Source organism: Daphnia pulicaria, chromosome 11 (assembly GCF_021234035.1).
Source record: "Daphnia pulicaria isolate SC F1-1A chromosome 11, SC_F0-13Bv2, whole genome shotgun sequence".
NCBI classification, from domain to species: Eukaryota; Metazoa; Arthropoda; class Branchiopoda; order Diplostraca; family Daphniidae; genus Daphnia; species Daphnia pulicaria.
In genome coordinates, this window is record NC_060923.1 from 2,079,799 (window position 1) to 2,095,704 (window position 15,906).

The 15,906-nt window shown below is 41.7% G+C and overlaps 3 protein-coding genes and 1 long non-coding RNA gene across 4 annotated transcripts; all 4 read right to left on the reverse strand.

Annotated features, from left to right (window-relative positions):
• Positions 1 to 1,230: 1,230 nt before the first annotated feature.
• Positions 1,231 to 2,077, reverse strand: LOC124315725. The gene is made up of 5 exons (XR_006911603.1): positions 1,952 to 2,077; positions 1,747 to 1,883; positions 1,575 to 1,679; positions 1,404 to 1,503; positions 1,231 to 1,344 (listed from the first exon to the last, which is right to left on the reverse strand). It is a non-coding gene; the product is annotated as an uncharacterized LOC124315725 (long non-coding RNA).
• A 621-nt stretch (positions 2,078 to 2,698) lies between these two features.
• On the reverse strand, positions 2,699 to 4,527 carry LOC124315674. Its single transcript, XM_046781494.1, has 4 exons — positions 3,215 to 4,527; positions 3,101 to 3,163; positions 2,926 to 3,015; positions 2,699 to 2,858 (listed from the first exon to the last, which is right to left on the reverse strand). Exons 1-4 carry the CDS (start codon positions 3,353 to 3,355, stop codon positions 2,784 to 2,786), a joined length of 369 nt encoding a protein of 122 aa, XP_046637450.1. The 5' UTR covers positions 3,356 to 4,527; the 3' UTR covers positions 2,699 to 2,783.
• A 125-nt stretch (positions 4,528 to 4,652) lies between these two features.
• LOC124315152 (heat shock 70 kDa protein 4L-like) lies at positions 4,653 to 8,713 on the reverse strand. The gene is made up of 12 exons (XM_046780613.1): positions 8,559 to 8,713; positions 8,029 to 8,148; positions 7,569 to 7,959; positions 7,339 to 7,509; positions 7,124 to 7,264; positions 6,958 to 7,058; positions 6,562 to 6,894; positions 6,230 to 6,491; positions 5,897 to 6,166; positions 5,581 to 5,820; positions 5,222 to 5,503; positions 4,653 to 5,139 (listed from the first exon to the last, which is right to left on the reverse strand). Exons 2-12 carry the CDS (start codon positions 8,142 to 8,144, stop codon positions 4,996 to 4,998), a joined length of 2,451 nt encoding a protein of 816 aa, XP_046636569.1. The 5' UTR covers positions 8,145 to 8,148; positions 8,559 to 8,713; the 3' UTR covers positions 4,653 to 4,995.
• A 340-nt stretch (positions 8,714 to 9,053) lies between these two features.
• Positions 9,054 to 15,775, reverse strand: LOC124315095 (serine/arginine repetitive matrix protein 2-like). The gene is made up of 8 exons (XM_046780479.1): positions 15,386 to 15,775; positions 15,149 to 15,324; positions 14,906 to 15,058; positions 14,360 to 14,820; positions 13,534 to 14,293; positions 9,738 to 13,472; positions 9,550 to 9,678; positions 9,054 to 9,480 (listed from the first exon to the last, which is right to left on the reverse strand). Exons 1-8 carry the CDS (start codon positions 15,480 to 15,482, stop codon positions 9,379 to 9,381), a joined length of 5,613 nt encoding a protein of 1,870 aa, XP_046636435.1. The 5' UTR covers positions 15,483 to 15,775; the 3' UTR covers positions 9,054 to 9,378.
• Positions 15,776 to 15,906: the final 131 nt, after the last annotated feature.

The following is a 15,906-nucleotide window of genomic DNA, read 5'->3' on the forward strand; positions in this document are numbered from 1 at the left end:
TTGAGTCCAGTGGAGCAGTATCAGCCGGGGCAGCAGTGCAGTCGCAGTCGGAGCAGCGGTGAAGTAATAGCCTCGGTGTAGTAATGGGGCGGCCAAGAATAGTCGGAGCACCGTAGATAGATTGCTGGGCAGCGGAGTAGTGTTTTGCACGGCAAACAGGTGTAAGGCGCAAAACAGTAGGAAGGACCTCTAGCGGAAGAAAGTTGGAGCTTGGGCCTGGGCGAAGGGCTGTCAGATGGATTGACACAGTAGAATAAAACTTGCCCGAGTGCACTAAAATCACGGCCGAAATGTGGGGAACACTTAACTGCACGAGTGGGCGCACTTTGGGGCACGAAAAGTCAGGATTTCTCACGAAAACAAGCAAGATCTTGGGAGCTGTTTACACACACGACCGAACGCTACCGTAGCAGACGACATAAAACCTGAACTATAGTTCAGGAAAATTTTCGAAACCGGAAGTACGAAAACGTAAAAAAGATTACATGAACTTTACCACAAATTTGACGAGGATCACGAATATATGGTTCGTTTGTACCTCGAATGAATATTTACTGATCTACTGACTGAAATGTGAAAACCGGAAGTAGAAAAAAAGAAGCAAATATCGAAAATTTAACAAGTGAGCTTTGTTGCTGGAATAGTAATCGTCAGTTATCACTAAATATTTCAACAAAATAACTGCCAATAAATGTAAAAAGAGATGTTCAAAGTAACTAAAACTGACTGTTTTGACAGCTGCAAATTATCAAAAAGCCATCTAGCGTTAGAAAAAAGAAACGTAAAAGTAAAACTTCGTTGGCGCGTAAGAAGGGCCTGATTTTGGAAACTATTACAAAGACAGAGTCTAACGCAACTATTGGTATTGGTATTGGTAGATAACCTACGAAAATAAGTCAATTGTTGGGTACCTGGGCATAATCCCGTGGTGAATACAGGTGTGTAACAGTGGACGGAAGCGATCATGAAGTGGTCCAGAAACTAGTCAAGTCGCCAGTGAAGTACAACAAATTGTGTTTAGAAGCAGTGAAGCTAGATGAGCGTGCGTCGCGAAGATAAGGATGTTGGTGGAAGTCCCTCTTCCGTCATGGACAAAGGTCAGCATCGGCACAAGAATCTCCGTGCCAGGACAGCACGATTCAATAATTAAACTGCGTGCTCTGTAAAAACAAATGTTTTACATTAATAAAAATATAACAATGAATAAAGCATATCAATCTTTACCTTTTCTAAGAAACACACTGAAATGTTCATGATAAGAACAGGAAGAGAGAAGAAACCATAAAAATTGAATTCACAGAAACCAACAGCATAACTCCACATGATGAGATAAACTTCCTGATGCTAAAGAAAGTGTTATGAATTATTGCAGTAGTGTGGTGATAGTGTGTATTGTTGCTTACCTTTATCATACGGGTGATGAATTTAGTAAGGCATTTGACTTTCATCAAGCAGATCTGGTACATACATGGCAGGTCACTTCACATTCATGTCTCTAAAACTCTAAGTAGGCAATGGGACAAGGAAATTTTATATGTTATTTACAAATTTACCTATGAGAAATAAAACTCTACCTATCCCTCATCTGGGTTGCCTTCTAAACAGAAGTAGAAACAGCCATAACAAAAAACATGCTGTTTCAGGGTACACCACCAAAATTGCGAGATTCAGAAAAGATCCTATGGTTCATGAGCAATATATGATAATCTGAATGGTAATGGTCTGGTAGCAGTAATGGGGAAATACCTTATCTCAGCACATTTTTATTCCACTATATGTCTGCTTCAAACATGAGTTTTTGGCTTTTGACATCATGATGGGCCTAATAGGTTGAAATTGACTGAGCGCTAAGTCAACTTGTTGGAATGACTGACAGTATGCATCTAGAATTGAAATAAAAAATAAGTTTGTACAGTATAAAAATAAGGAAACTAGATGAAGATAAACCTACATAAGATACGAAGCTCAAATTGGTATTTGAAATCACAGGAATAAGTATATAAATTAATCCGCAACAATTTGTTTCGCTCATTTCGCCTCGTTTCTCCATGAAAGAACAACATGGGCGACACTGGCGACATCTAGTAATGAGTTTTGAATCTTAAGTTAGTTGCAGAGTCAGTCACAGACAGACATGACAATGAAAAACTGAAAAGAACCAATGACCATCATCCGTAGTTACTTACTTAGTACTTACTGCAGACGAACATATGAAAATGCGGGGTTGCATTTAAGAAGCTCGATGCCGATTTCCGCTCCACAATCATTTTTTTTAAAGGAGCTTATCTTAACAGGCGAATTTCATTCGTCCCCGTCCCAAAACGCCTCGCACTGGATCCCTTCGGCAATATTTGTTTTAGCTGCTTAGCTGTACCGGAAAATTTGCCTTTCCCCCTTTCCATGGCTAGGAAAAGGAATTACCTTGTCAGGAACCTAACCCCCCCTCAACCCCACAAACGCCATGGTACAAATTCTTCCGTCACACCAAGTTCCGCTACGCTACGATTTACTTCGTAATGCAAGCTCTGGTAAATGCAAGATTCGAATCATTAATCCAAACTCCAAAGGTAAATGTGTGGCAAAACTAGAGCCATCATTTCCGTCTTTGAAACAAAATATGGGGGTAGTTTGATTTTCCACATGCATCTAAATAAGCATGGGAAAAGAAAGCAAACAAAAATTTCTGTTAAACCAAGTAGCTAACAGCTTTAATTCACATCAGTGAGGTAATTCATAATTATTACAGTGATGCTAAGAAGTTAAAACTTAAAAACACATATTATCTATTGTTGTAATGGATCCTCCAGTAAATAAAATTGATTGATTATAATGAAGTAACTAAAAGTTGTACCAATCAGCTGCATGGAACAATAAACTATTCTTCAGAAATTTTTCTTTGTAACAACCAAATTTAGATTTAGTCACCTTTAGTACAAGTTTGTTGTTAATTTTTACAAGTCCATATGCGGATATGGAAGGCGCAGAATGATGCACCTGAATCAGAAGAGTTCCTGCCTAAATGAGAATTGAGAAACACATTATTATTAATAATAAATCAAAACGATATGTTTCGTTTCGACAAAATATTTATTCCATTTACCAGTCGTTGTGTGTCAAGAGTTGCGGTTGGTAGCTTGCGGATTGTTTGTATAATATTCGTTGCCTAAAATTTAATTCAGGGTAAGTATATTAATTTTAAAAAAATACGGCATACCTTTATTTGAAGTCTGCTGGCGACGACACAAACGATCCAAAATTGGAAAAAAAGCTCTAATGAGTACAAGGTATGATAAATGCTTGACCTGGATTTGTGTACGTTTAATCCTACAGAGATTTGGAAAACTGAATTAATCATCCGCAGGAAGATGCAACAAATGTCGATCAGAAGAATTGGTCCGAAGCAACGGTTAATCGAGTCAACGTACACGCAAGCCAATGCGTGAGTATGTTTCCATTTAAGAATAGATGAAGCATCAGGAGGATTCAAATGCCGACTTGCTTCATCAATTTCATTTTTCAGTTGACTAAACACATCTGAAGCACTAAGGGCGCAAACAATAAACAAACTTGATCCACAAATTCTGTAGATTTCCGCCAAAATTAATGCAAAGAGTTTTCCATGTAGGACAAAGGTAAGATGAGGGCTTAAAGCAGTGTAAACTATTCCTGATGCCAAAAGGTATAGTTCCTGTTGATAAAAGTGTGAAAAATTGATTATTGCACTTTTCAAAACATTCTAATTCTATTACTATCACTACGACGGCAACTACAGCTGATGATGAAACTATCCTTAAATTTTCATAGAATTTAAAATCGAATCTTCTTCCGACGCGCTGAACAGCCTGCCACATTTCCTTCCAATTAGAGCGAGCCATGAAATAAACAGTTAGTTGGATTCCAACGGAATGAAACGCATTGTTGTAGGTGTCAACCATAACGTTCGTGATAACGACTAATGATATGTTCGAAGGAGGATCCGAGTCCACCACCCTCATGAAAAACTTTGTGGTGTCGACACAATCGAATACGTGCCAAAATGCAGTGTACACAAGACATAGAAAAGAATAAAAATTAAACCAAATGTTGTTAGGAGAAACTAAAGGATCTCTCAAATCAAAACCGATGAAGCGCATAGCTATTAGTATGGGCTTCCAACCCCACTCAAGATTTTCTTCGTTCATTCCGTCTTCCTACGAAGAGATAGAAGTCGGACTCGGATCAACGCAGGCCGAACTTTGTTAAATTCTAGAGAAAATTGCTGCTCTCATAACAAGGATCACTATGGCAACACTGTGGCAAAACAAATTATTACCCTAAGTTGTAACCTCTGCTGCATAAGTAACTCCGATCTATAATTGAAGAGTACACCAATTAACCATATTAATTCTATTGATTACTTACTTGCATATCACGATTGATAAGACACTGGCTGCTATTCTAAGTGGGATAACCTTGTTCTTGTTTTACCTGGAAGCTGGTTAAACAAATCAATTAAACTAATAAAATTGTGTATCCCAAATTTTATACCATGTAATTTATTTGTTCCGGAAAATTACTGTGACAAAATTCGCCTTTTCAATTTCCTGGATGCCTTGCAATATCCTAAAAAGGTTAGTAATGGGTCTGGGGTGCCGCATATAGACATACCGAAATGAACTAATGAAACGGTTTTATTTGTTTTCTTAAAGTGGATATAAGGTAAAGTAATTCAGCATGGACATTCAAGATGTGGCGAGAAATTTTCTGCTGAAAGAAAAATGAACAAATACATGAAGTTGGGGAGAGAGGGAAATATCCGTTTCACCACAGTCGGCTGGGAAAACGATCTAACATAAAGGAAACAAATTCGGCCGAGGATCACTAGACCAACATTTATGATTTAGTTTGACGTGACGGGGAAAAAAGTCCTGATATTAATAGATCATAAGCTGTTCATTTTATTTATTAATGTTTTCCAATTGAATTGTGGCTAAAGTACGAGTCCCAAGACCCAACTCACTCCGTCTCCATCTTCTCACCAGTAGGTGGAGCGGCGTTGGCAGCATCCTCTGGCTTGCCCGACTGTGCAGCTTCAGCCGGTGGGGCAGGAGGCTGTGGTTTGGGTTTGTTCAAAACTGGATTCATGCTGCTTTCAAAAGCCTGCACGGAAATTTATATTGCATGTTAATTATCGTGACATGAGAATTATTCGGGATGAGGTAGGGAGAGTGGGATAATTTACCTGCTGTTCGCTATGGAAGGCAGCGGCTTTAATAGGCAAGTCCTTAGTCTTAAGAGTTGCCTTCACACGGCTGATGTTGGCATCCAACCAAGAAACTTTTTCAGCAATTGCTAGTTCCAACTTCTTGGCTTCTTCGGGCGTCCAGTGATCGTAGGCTGCATCACCGCTATTGTAAGCAGTGTACGCTTTCTTGAAACGATTCAAAGAAGCAGCAAACATTTCGGCGGCACGAGGAGTGCTTTCATGATCACGCTTACGGGCCTGTGCAGGAGCAGCTAAATTCTAAACGTAATAAAAATTAAAACAAATATTAAAACTTTGCCGAGATAACATTGCAGCAAAATGTCATTTGAACCAACCTGAAGCTGCTGCAATTTTTCGACGTATTCGTTTTTCTTGCAGTCTTCGCCTTCATCATAAAGCCAACTTTCAGTGGTATCGGCCATTTGAACAAGTTCATCTCGAACATTTGGCTCAATATAACATTCCAAGTCGTCAGAATCGTTGACGCGGCCGCGAATGTTTAGAACAAACTCTTCCAGTGCGTTCTTCGAGTCAATGCGGTCTCTCTCCTGGTTATCAACTGATCGGAAACCAGCCTACAATAGAATGACAGATATTTAAAAAAATCCTTGAAATCCTTCGTTAAATAACGAAAAGAAAAAAAACACTTACTTCACGTTCTGTCAACTCTTGTATCTTTTGTTGAGTGAAACTGCTTGTTTTACTTTCAAACTGAAGATCGATAGCTTTGACAATTTGTTTAGTTTGAGGAGGCTGAGCTGCGGCTGCTTTTTCACCCTCTTGTGTTTCCCCTTCATTGGTGTCCATTTTAGTTACATCCGCTGCTGGTTCTTGGTTTTCTGGAGACGTTTCTGTTTCCATACTTTCCGTTTCAGTGTTGGCAGCCTCTGCAGTGACTTCACTATTGGTTTGAGAAGTTCCCTGTAAAATGAAGAAAATTAGTTGTTTTCAATATCCCAAAAATTCAACCTAGTAAAATTATACCTGTTTCTCCATCATGGTGGCTGACACCACCTGAAGGATTCCGTGAAGGTTCAATCGAACCTTAACTTTAACTTTTTGCGCTTCACCCTGAGCGCCAGGCTTTACACCTTGAATGTGAAATTGAGATATAGTATCGGATTTCTGAATGTGACCGACATCCGGATCGACATAACGAGCAGTCAACACAAAAGGACTCTTTCGGAAGAATGTTAGAATCTTGGAGAAAGGAACGCTGTGAAACTTGGGGAATACTTCCATCTCTCTAAAAATAAATGAAATATAAAAGATCAGCTACTTCAATTACCAATCGACAAATTAAAAGATAAACTTACCCGTGCTCAACGTCTTCACCGCTCCAATTCAAGTTGATTGCATAGGGCTGAAGATCGGTAAGAGAGAATTCACGGACCTTGAAACTAGGAGACAGCATGGCAGCCATAATAGCAGCGCCACGGGCAACGCATTCGTCCTGATTCAGAGTTGTGGAGGGTGGTTTGCCAAAGACCTGCTCGATTAGTGATTTGACAGCTGGGATACGAGTCGAGCCACCAATAAGTTCAATCTCAGAAATATCTTCCTGTTTCAGTCCCGATTCGGTAAGACATCGTCGCAATGTTTTTTCAACTCGTTCGAAGAGAGGGGCGCAAAGCTCTTCCATGTCGGATCTAAAAATATTCACATGAAACGACTTGATGACACATCAAAGAAGTATTTTAGCTTATATTTACCTTTTCATCTTTGCAGAGAAATCTCTTTCATCGATCAGGCATTCGACGTTAATAGGAAGGGCAGAGACGTTCGCAGACATTTGACGTTTCAATTTATCAACCTAAAAATATTGAACGTTATATTACTTATCTGACAAGCGCGAATGATTGTTATTTATTTTCAAACCTCAGCTAAGAGACGAATCCAGGAACGCTTGTTTTTGGTCACATCGCTTCCTGGCTTGTTAAATCCTTGTGCCAATTGATGAGCGATGGTAATATCGATGGAGCGACCTCCCAAGGCAGGATCGAAGGTGCAGGCCAACATCTAGAGATAATTGAATAAATGTTATTGCACAATGGATGAAGTTAGGATGAAGTAATAACAATAAAAATGTATACCTTCACTTTGCCTTTGTGGAATGCTGAAATAGCAACCTGCAAAGCCGAAGATCCAAAATCAACGAAAGCGACATGACGGGGTGGCTGTTCGGCATTTGGCAGGTCAGTGGAAGTGCGATAAAGACCGTATGCTACTGCAGCAGCGCTGGGCTCATTCAACAAACGCAAAACCTTTACATAAAAAACGATTAGAATGTTTTAAAAAATTTGGCACTTTAAAAAAAATTTACCTGAAGATCGGCGATGGCAGCAGCATCTAAAAGAGCTCTTCTCTGCGCGTCAGTGAAAAAATATGGGACAGCAAGGACACACTCAAACACTTTACACTCCAAAGCAGATTCAGCAATATCTTTCACTTTTGTAAGAAGCATAGCAACAATTTGCCTCACACCCAATGTGACTTCTTCTCCCAAATACCATACATTATATCCAACTTCTCCATCAGGTGTGGAAACCAGAGTTTGAGGCAAATGTTTCTGCTCCTCTGCTACCAAAGGATCATCAAATCGGAGCCCAAGCAAACGCTTGAAAGCAAACACTGTGTTGCTGATGTTAGTAATGATCTGATTTTTGGCAGATGTTCCCATCATCCGGTTCTTTGAGGTAAGCGCAACAAAGCTCCTAAACAAAACACAGAATCAATAACTGTTTTGGTCAATTTGATCTAAATGCTAATTTGATCTAACTTACGGTGTGTCACGCTGACTGTAATCATTGATAATAACTTCAATGCCTCCAGCTCTGGCAACACCAATGAAGCAAGATTCATTGCCAAAATCAATTCCAATTACTGGTGTAGTGGCCATCTTCCTATTACAACAACAAACATTGTCAGAAATTGAAACCTTAAATGTTTTGACTGAAAGAAGACAGCACAAATTAGAGAAACTTTTTTTTAATTTTTTAAAGGAAATGACTCAACCAGCTGGCAACTCTTTAAAGAGAAGGGAGAAAATGTCTAAAATTGGAATATGAGGAGAGAAATTGTATGAGTAAACAGCTTATATTTCTACCTATGCCCTATTCCAACGGCCAAAAATGGTCAAGCGAATGACGTTATGGATATTTAGGGGGAGGGAAATTTTCAGAGCCGGCTCGTTGCTAAGAAACCACGTGCGAAATGACGGCGATAATTTACAGAGATTCGCCAGTGTTAAGGATGGTCGTACAGAAGTAAGACAGAATACAATGTCAAGCATAAAGGAATAAAAATAGTTTACTTTATGTGAAGAAACAACACCAAATGATCAGGTATCAGGCACGAGGGTTCTCGGCAGCTTTAACGTGAGCAGAGAAGTACAACGGTTGGACGTTGGGAATCCGTGACAAACACTACACGAACACAAGACACCGACTGGAAAACGCTCGAAACAGTCGTTTTCGGAAACCGTAGACGGCAACAACGTTTATGCTGGCGCTAGTGTACACTCAAGAACTAGCCAGACTGTTCTAGAACTAATGTTTCGTAACGTAAAAAACGCGGTTTTCATCAACAAAAATTGAATTAAGTTCTTGGCTATTTTTTTTTGCGAGAAAAATCTAGATATTTTTTTTACGTTTAATTATTAATCGGGAGTTTGATTTGATATCGAAATAATATTTTCGAGAATTTTTTGTTAAGTTCTTTTGTTTCGTGATAACGACATGGGATTTTTTAAATCAATATCTGCGTTCGATTCACTTCCGTCTGTCCAAATAATAAAATTACAAACGCATGAAAATGAATGAAGACATTTAATTGAACTATTTTCGAAGTCGAAGAGTCGATTTGGCAACAGTTTAAATGACTTTCATTAAGTAGAATAATGTAATAATCTGAAATCAATCGTTTTTATGTCATATTTAATTTAAAATGTGAACATATGTGTAATATCTTGCAAACCTGGAAAAAAAATTACATGGTGGGCCAATACATGAAATGGTAACCATTCATTTCGCAAAAATAATTAATGGGCGAGAAAGATTTTTGTCGATTTTTAAATTATTTCGAAAACTCATTTGTTTAGTCAATAGTCACATCAGGGCTTCCTTCAAATGATTTTAAACTTCCTTTTTATGTTGGTAGCGGAACTTTTTGACGTAACCTTTGACCATTTCTTTGATTTTGATGGGATTTATTTCGCCACTCTTCGTATGACAAATCTAATGGCAAACAGAAAGATTGACCACATTAGTTCGATATTAGGTTGAGCGCAGAAGAACGGATGTTACCTTGGGAACACATTTCCTAAGAATTTCCTTGTAGTCGCCCTTGGAAATACGTTTGCTGGTGTAGTATGGTTTGAGTGCCAAACGAACCTCTTCCACCACTCTCTCTTGACGGTTTAATTTCTTGAGAAACTGCAAAGCAAGAATTTGTTAAAACATTCAATTGGTAAGCAATAATAAATTAGTAATACCTTTTCTTTGACTTGGAGTTCAACCGCCGAACTAGGACATTCTTCATTGCCATCTGGGCCTATAGTCGTCGTAATGGATACCGACGGATCCGTTCCAGCAGGTAGCGCCGATTTGACGGGCGTTGGTTTAGCTGCTGATTTCGAGTGCGAAATCTTGGGGGTTGGTTTCGACGCCGATCGTTGATTGCTGGTGCGTACACGTTGATGGCTGGCTGATTGAAAAATGGAGTCGAAACTTGAGCTACTGGATGCATTTGCCGAAGACGTCGGTATTTGAGATGGGGCCGATGGGCGTGGTTTACTGCTAGGTGTAACCTGACTTTGCTGAGGTTCATGATCGGACATGGGGGATGATGGAGACGCAGACGGCGGACCAAATATGTCACTTCCCTCACTGGGCGTCGGTGATGGTGGTGTCATTGGTCGACCGGGTTTTCCATGGATAGCGATCGACGTTGAAAATGACAGCTGAGGCGGCGCTGTTGAAGTCACCTTCATCACCTGATTGAGTAGCGGGGCCACTGCAGGAGGCAAAGGAAGCAATCCAGCGATATTGGGCGGAGGGAAAGAAGTGTTGTACACTCCTGAAATTAAGTTTGAAGCATGCACTGCATAAGGAGGTGGGGCACTGGTCAGCAACGGAGGAGGTGGGAGAGGTGGTGGAGGGAGTGATGTCATGCAAGGCATCAGCACGGCCCCAGGATGAGGAAGAGGGAAGGAGGACATCATGGGCGGTGTTGGAGGAGGTGGCAAAGGAGGCAGAGTTGACTGCAATTTTGCTGACGCCATCACGGGACTGGGTGAACGTGACGGGGTTGAACCTCCACTGGAAGGAGTGTGAGTCGGTTGAGACGGATCGTAGGTGGAGGTAGGCAATGGTGATGCACAAATTGCTTTGACCGGTGGTGTGGCTGGTCTGAATATAGGAGAGACGTTGCCCGCTGCCTTGGCAGGAGAATGTACCACTCGACCTGGACCATCTGGTAATGGAAGGTTCATCAGAAAATTGTCATCTTCTTTCATCTTCCCGGTCAAATCCGTGATGTTGTCTTGTGTTGTTTTCTGCAATTTACTGGGGCTGGTTTCTAAGGTCGGCATCGTCGTCGACTGCTGCTGCTGCTGCTGTTCTTCTTCTTCCTCCTCCTCTTCGGCGGCACCCAACAGAAGCAACGGATTGTTAAGCTTCTTGATGGAATTTGATTTAGAAGCCAAAGAAAATTTGACGGCCGCTGCTCCATGCTTTGAAAACAAGAGATTTTTCCCTCCGCCGCTCTTTGGTTTGATGGAAGTCAACGCCGAAGAGCCTTTCGTGAGGGGTACGGGAGGAGGTGGCTGAGGTGTTGAATGTTGAGCTTGAGGAAGCTGGGGAGGTTGTTGAGATGGCAGTGCGGGCGGAGGTAGAGGTGGCAGGGGTGGAAGATGCGGTTCTTCATCTGAATCAACAGAATCCGACAAAACAATGACATCGCTAGGTCGAGCATCGTCCAACGGAATTTCTCGACTTGTTTCTATGTCAATCAAGACAGGCTTAGATCGAGGTCGAATGGGTCGACCTCCTGCTGGACGTCCTCGACCTCTTCCTCGCATGACGTCTCTCACTTCTTCCCCACGTCGGCTAGGAGTTGGCGGCATCGGCTTCTGGGTAGGTTCTTTGGCGCAACTGACTCCTTTACTTCCGTCTGGTGTGGTTGCATGTTTGTCGGGAGATTTGGATTCTAAATGCGGTTTCACCACTGCTTGTTTACTGGGTGTCGACGGTTCCGGTTTGCTGCTAGAATGAGGCTTTTTATGAACCTTCTCAGTCGGCTCTGCTTTTGTCACGGGGGTAGAAGGAGGATGCGGTTGTGACTTTTTGGATCGATCCGTCCGTTCTGGAGATGATCGAACTTCTTCTTTCATCTTCTTACTGCTACTCACAGGATCTTTGGATTCGGCCTTTCGTTTCTTCTTTTTAACCAGGGGTTTACTGGAACTACTTGAGCCAAAATGAAGACTGACGACAATCTTGTCACCCGATGCGAAAACGGCTTTACTGGGTATTTCAATATCATCACCGCAAGTTGCATTAGGATCAGCCCCCAGCGCTCCCAATTCGCCACTTCTTTTCCCTTCCGAAGCTGTGTGAGATTTCTTATCCTTGTGTTTGTCTTTGATCTTTTTCTTCTTCTTCCCCTTTTTCTTCTTTTCTTTCGTTGATGATTTGTCGTCGCTTCTCTCTTTGGACCTGAGCGACGACTTGGTCTTGCGCTTCTTTCGCTCCCCATCGGACGACGAAGATCTCGACCGTTTGTGTTGATTCTCTTTTCCTTTCTTGCGTTCAGGTGATAGGGATGAAAGAGAAGTCGAAGATGATGAGGAAGAAGAAGAACTCGACGACGATGAGGAGGAAGTTCGTTTCCGTCGAGGTTTGCTAGTCTTCTTGGACGAATGTTCTCGGCTTTTAGATTTCGAATCCGAACGTGACCGATGCTCCGACTTGGAGGACGAATGATGCCGATCGCTGCGAGATCTTTTCTCCACCACACGCCGGACGTCGTAATGCTTAATCTCTTGCCGTTTCGATCTCTTGTCATCTGACGTGTCTTGTTCTTTTTTCGGTTTAACGTCGCCACGTCCTTCCACAACTTTGATGTCACCTTGATGACGATAATGACGAGTTTTGCCACTGTCCAGCTTTTTGAATGTGGAAGGAATTCCTTCGTCCTCCAAAGACAGTTCTACCTTCCTCTCGCCTCCAATACCAGCAGACCGTAGGAATTCGCAGTCTTCCGTTTTGACAATAACTTCGTCACCGGTGGATTTCTTCTTTTTGGCGTTGGCACGCTTTTTGCTGGCAGCTTTCTTGTCCACAATCTCACCCTCTTCACAATCTTTGAGACCCTTTTTTTCAAGCGGTCGCTTCTGCGAGGCAGGGGGAGGAGTCAGCATCCGCACAATCCGGTTTGTGGAAGGTGGAGGTTCTTCATCCGAATCGTCTTGATCGGCTTCACTCTCGTCTAATTCGCCCTCTTCACAATCCGATATCTGTTCAAGGTGGTTGATTTCTTTCTTGGAATCGTCATCGTCACTTCCAAAAATGTCTTCCATTTTCTGCCTCCGTCCAGCACTTTTAAGCCCAGCTTCTGTTGGGGCAACCACTACCATCGGAGAAACCAATACAGCAGATTCGGTGGTTTCCAACGGTTCTTCAATTTTGACCACAGGTTCAACCGTTTTCACTGGATCTTTAGTTTCAGAATAAGTGGGAGCAGGAAGAGCTTCATCTTCATCCATGCATGCCAAAGAGTCTTGTTGAGTTTGAGCCAGCAGCGCAGAGGTGAGAGTCTCTTTCAGTGCCGATGTGATGGACGAAACAAGGTTTGCTTTCATCAAGTCGTTGATCATTGGTGGAGCAATTTGCCCTGTACGCGGACGAAGCTGTGGTCGAGAAACCACACCTCCTTTTGGGCCAAAAGTCAATGCAGCTGCTGCCGCCGGAAGACCTCCATGCTGAAATTTATGTACGGTCGGCGGAGCTTGTGAAACTGGCGTCAGTCGTACCTCATCTACCACATCTTCTTTTTCCACCTTTTCAATCGCCTCTTCGTTTGAAAGTTTGCTAGCAAAATCGCCATCCGCTGGATCGCTACTTGATTCCGCTGAACGTCTACCGTAGTCTTCCGCGTCATCAGCAATATCATCGATAACCAATCCTTTCTCGTCATCTTCTTCCTCGGGAATTCGATCTTCCTCTGTCTATTTAAATAAAAATCGATGCAAAAGCATTCTCAAATCATACTTTGACAATTAAATTTACCTCAATTTTGGACAAAATTTCAGGTGGATGATTCTCTTCTTCAATAGATTCAATATCACTGTAAAGGTCGACATCTTCTTCGTCAACATCGTCTTTCTTATCATCCGGATCGGACTTCTTCTTTTGATCACGATTGGGATCTTCACCGCTGCCATCGTCCCCACCGGAAAATCCATTTCCATTAGAGGAAAGAGTCTCTCCGCTCGGTTGACCGTTGCTCCGCGTACTACCATGATTATTACTGTTGGAATTTGAAGATTCTTCCTTGGACGAACGGCTTTGTTGATTTGTCGATGAATTACTGCCTTGATCTGTTGAATCACTTTGATGAGTGCTGTTACTTTTCTGAGGTTTTTGCGCTTGGTTTGGTTTGGGTTTATTCGCGGAAGCAGCTTGATGTTGTTGCCCCAAGCGATTAAGGGTCTCGTCAAGACGGCTGAGAGTAGCTTGGGACGCCAGTATAGCCCCTAATACTCGATTGGAGTTGGTATTCCGTGGTCTCGGACGAGTCACTTCGGTCTTTCCAAAAGTAGTCAATTGGGTTTGCGAAGCTAAAATGCTGCCAAGAAGATCTGGATTCCCAGTGCTACTGCTGCTCAACTTGGGAGCTGAAGATTTCACTGGAACACTCATGGCGACGGATGGTGCGAATGAATAAATTGACTTTTGCGCCTTGCGACTCTCAGCTAGAATGGCAATCAAAGATTTCGGCTCTTTCTTCGGAGAAATGAGATTTCGGATACTTTCATCTTCATCATCACTGCAAATAAAGGAACAATGCTAATAAGGCAAACATAACATTTAATTAAGTGTAAATTGATCTTACTCGACACCGTCTAGCGCGTTCGGATTTCCAGTCAGGGAGAACTGACCAGGTTCAACTTGCGCAGAGCCCCAAGTCCCCTTGTCATACATCCCCAAAGATCCGGCCAATCTTTTACGAGGCTCAGGTATGGCAGCAGCTTTCTTCGATTTTCTGGTTTTCCTTCCCTTCGTCTTTTTGCGATACCTAGTTTTCCTCTTCTTGCCTTTCTTCTTCTTCTTTGCAACTGACGAGTTACGTAAGGCAATCTGCCTATTTCGCTGGACAGTTCTCCTTACTCGCAACGTCAAAGGAGCCCTTTGCCTAGCTGCACCCGCAATAGCCTGAGTACCATCACACTGCGGACAGAACCAATCTTCAATTGGTACTTCATCCAACGGTGGATCAAGGCAGTCCATATGATAGCCCTGGTCACATCTATCACAAAGCAGCATAGTTTCTTCTCGGTCTGCATTCCGACAAACCTAAATCACACCAGACACATTATCACAACATGTTAAACATTATTTTCATCTTACAAAATATTCATAGACCAATATAAATACATACTTGACACCCAGTAATATCAGGGAAAGGATCTTCCTCTTCATCTTTGCTCTGATTATCATTCACAGGAACTATCCTTACAATTTCACCATCTAAATCCAGTCTCACTAAAATATTGTCAAACTTACGACGATCATTGGGGCAAGTTTGGACAGTCTAAAAGAGAAAAATTAAGTGAATTATTCTGGAAAATCATGCATCTTGATTTCAGATCCTATCGTATTTTGTTCTGTGCTAGAATGTTACCTTTGACCACTCAAGAATACAGTCAAGACAAAACGGATGTCCACAGACTTCAGGAAAGCCAATGGCTTGGCCCTTAAATTTTAATAGGCAAATTGGACAAGTGGCGGAGTTTCCAGTGGAAGAGTCAGAGTCTGAGCTTTGAACCTCGTCCTCATTTTCACTCTCAACATCTGATTCTACAATAGATGAGTTCAAATACAAACAATGAAAAAATTTGAATTTCTAATCGTTGAATACCTGATTCGGAATCCGAATTGTTGTTCTCGACTACATCATTTGAAGTTGAAGGTACAGGATTGCCCGGCAAATCTCTGTGTGTAACTTGCAAATCCATCGTTAAACAGGAACAATTAGTCTATTAACTGACAATCCAACCGATTCATTACAGTATTACGTGTGCAACTCATTAAATAACGCATAAATGCTTAAACAACATTAAAGAGTTTTGGGCCTTAACTTATGTCGCTTGCTCTCAAAACAACTAAAAGCCAGGAATCAGAAGATGCCTACATGCCCACGGTGGCATCTGCTGGCAATAATGTGAAACCTCAGCCAATTAAATTTATGCGCACCTTCGACGCCGTCTAGTGGGTTATTAGATACACACGACTTAACCCGTGTAGCCTTTGGTCTTTGGTTTCTTCTTTTTTTTTCTTTTTCTTCATTTTCTTCACTTCTTTTTTTTTCTTTTTCTTCATTAATTTCGCTTTAATATAAATGTAAAAAACTTCGCCCATCCAAGGATGTTAATCATGTTA

Excerpts from the sequence above, each read along its gene's own strand:
- LOC124315674 (XM_046781494.1), bottom strand. The coding sequence starts at position 3,355 with ATGATTAATTCAGTTTTCCAAATCTCTGTAGGATTAAACGTACACAAA. Across the intron at positions 3,164-3,214 it reads CCAGCAGACTTCAAATAAAG|GCAACGAATATTATACAAAC; the intron begins GTATGCCGTATT and ends ATTAAATTTTAG. Across the intron at positions 3,016-3,100 it reads CTCTTGACACACAACGACTG|GCAGGAACTCTTCTGATTCA; the intron begins GTAAATGGAATA and ends ATTCTCATTTAG.
- LOC124315152 (XM_046780613.1), bottom strand. The coding sequence starts at position 8,144 with ATGGCCACTACACCAGTAATTGGAATTGATTTTGGCAATGAATCTTGC. Across the intron at positions 7,960-8,028 it reads TACAGTCAGCGTGACACACC|GAGCTTTGTTGCGCTTACCT; the intron begins GTAAGTTAGATC and ends TGTTTTGTTTAG. Across the intron at positions 5,821-5,896 it reads AAGAGTTGACAGAACGTGAA|GCTGGTTTCCGATCAGTTGA; the intron begins GTAAGTGTTTTT and ends ATTCTATTGTAG.
- LOC124315095 (XM_046780479.1), bottom strand. The coding sequence starts at position 15,482 with ATGGATTTGCAAGTTACACACAGAGATTTGCCGGGCAATCCTGTACCT. Across the intron at positions 15,325-15,385 it reads CAATTCGGATTCCGAATCAG|AATCAGATGTTGAGAGTGAA; the intron begins GTATTCAACGAT and ends CATCTATTGTAG. Across the intron at positions 14,821-14,905 it reads CTGATATTACTGGGTGTCAA|GTTTGTCGGAATGCAGACCG; the intron begins GTATGTATTTAT and ends GGTGTGATTTAG.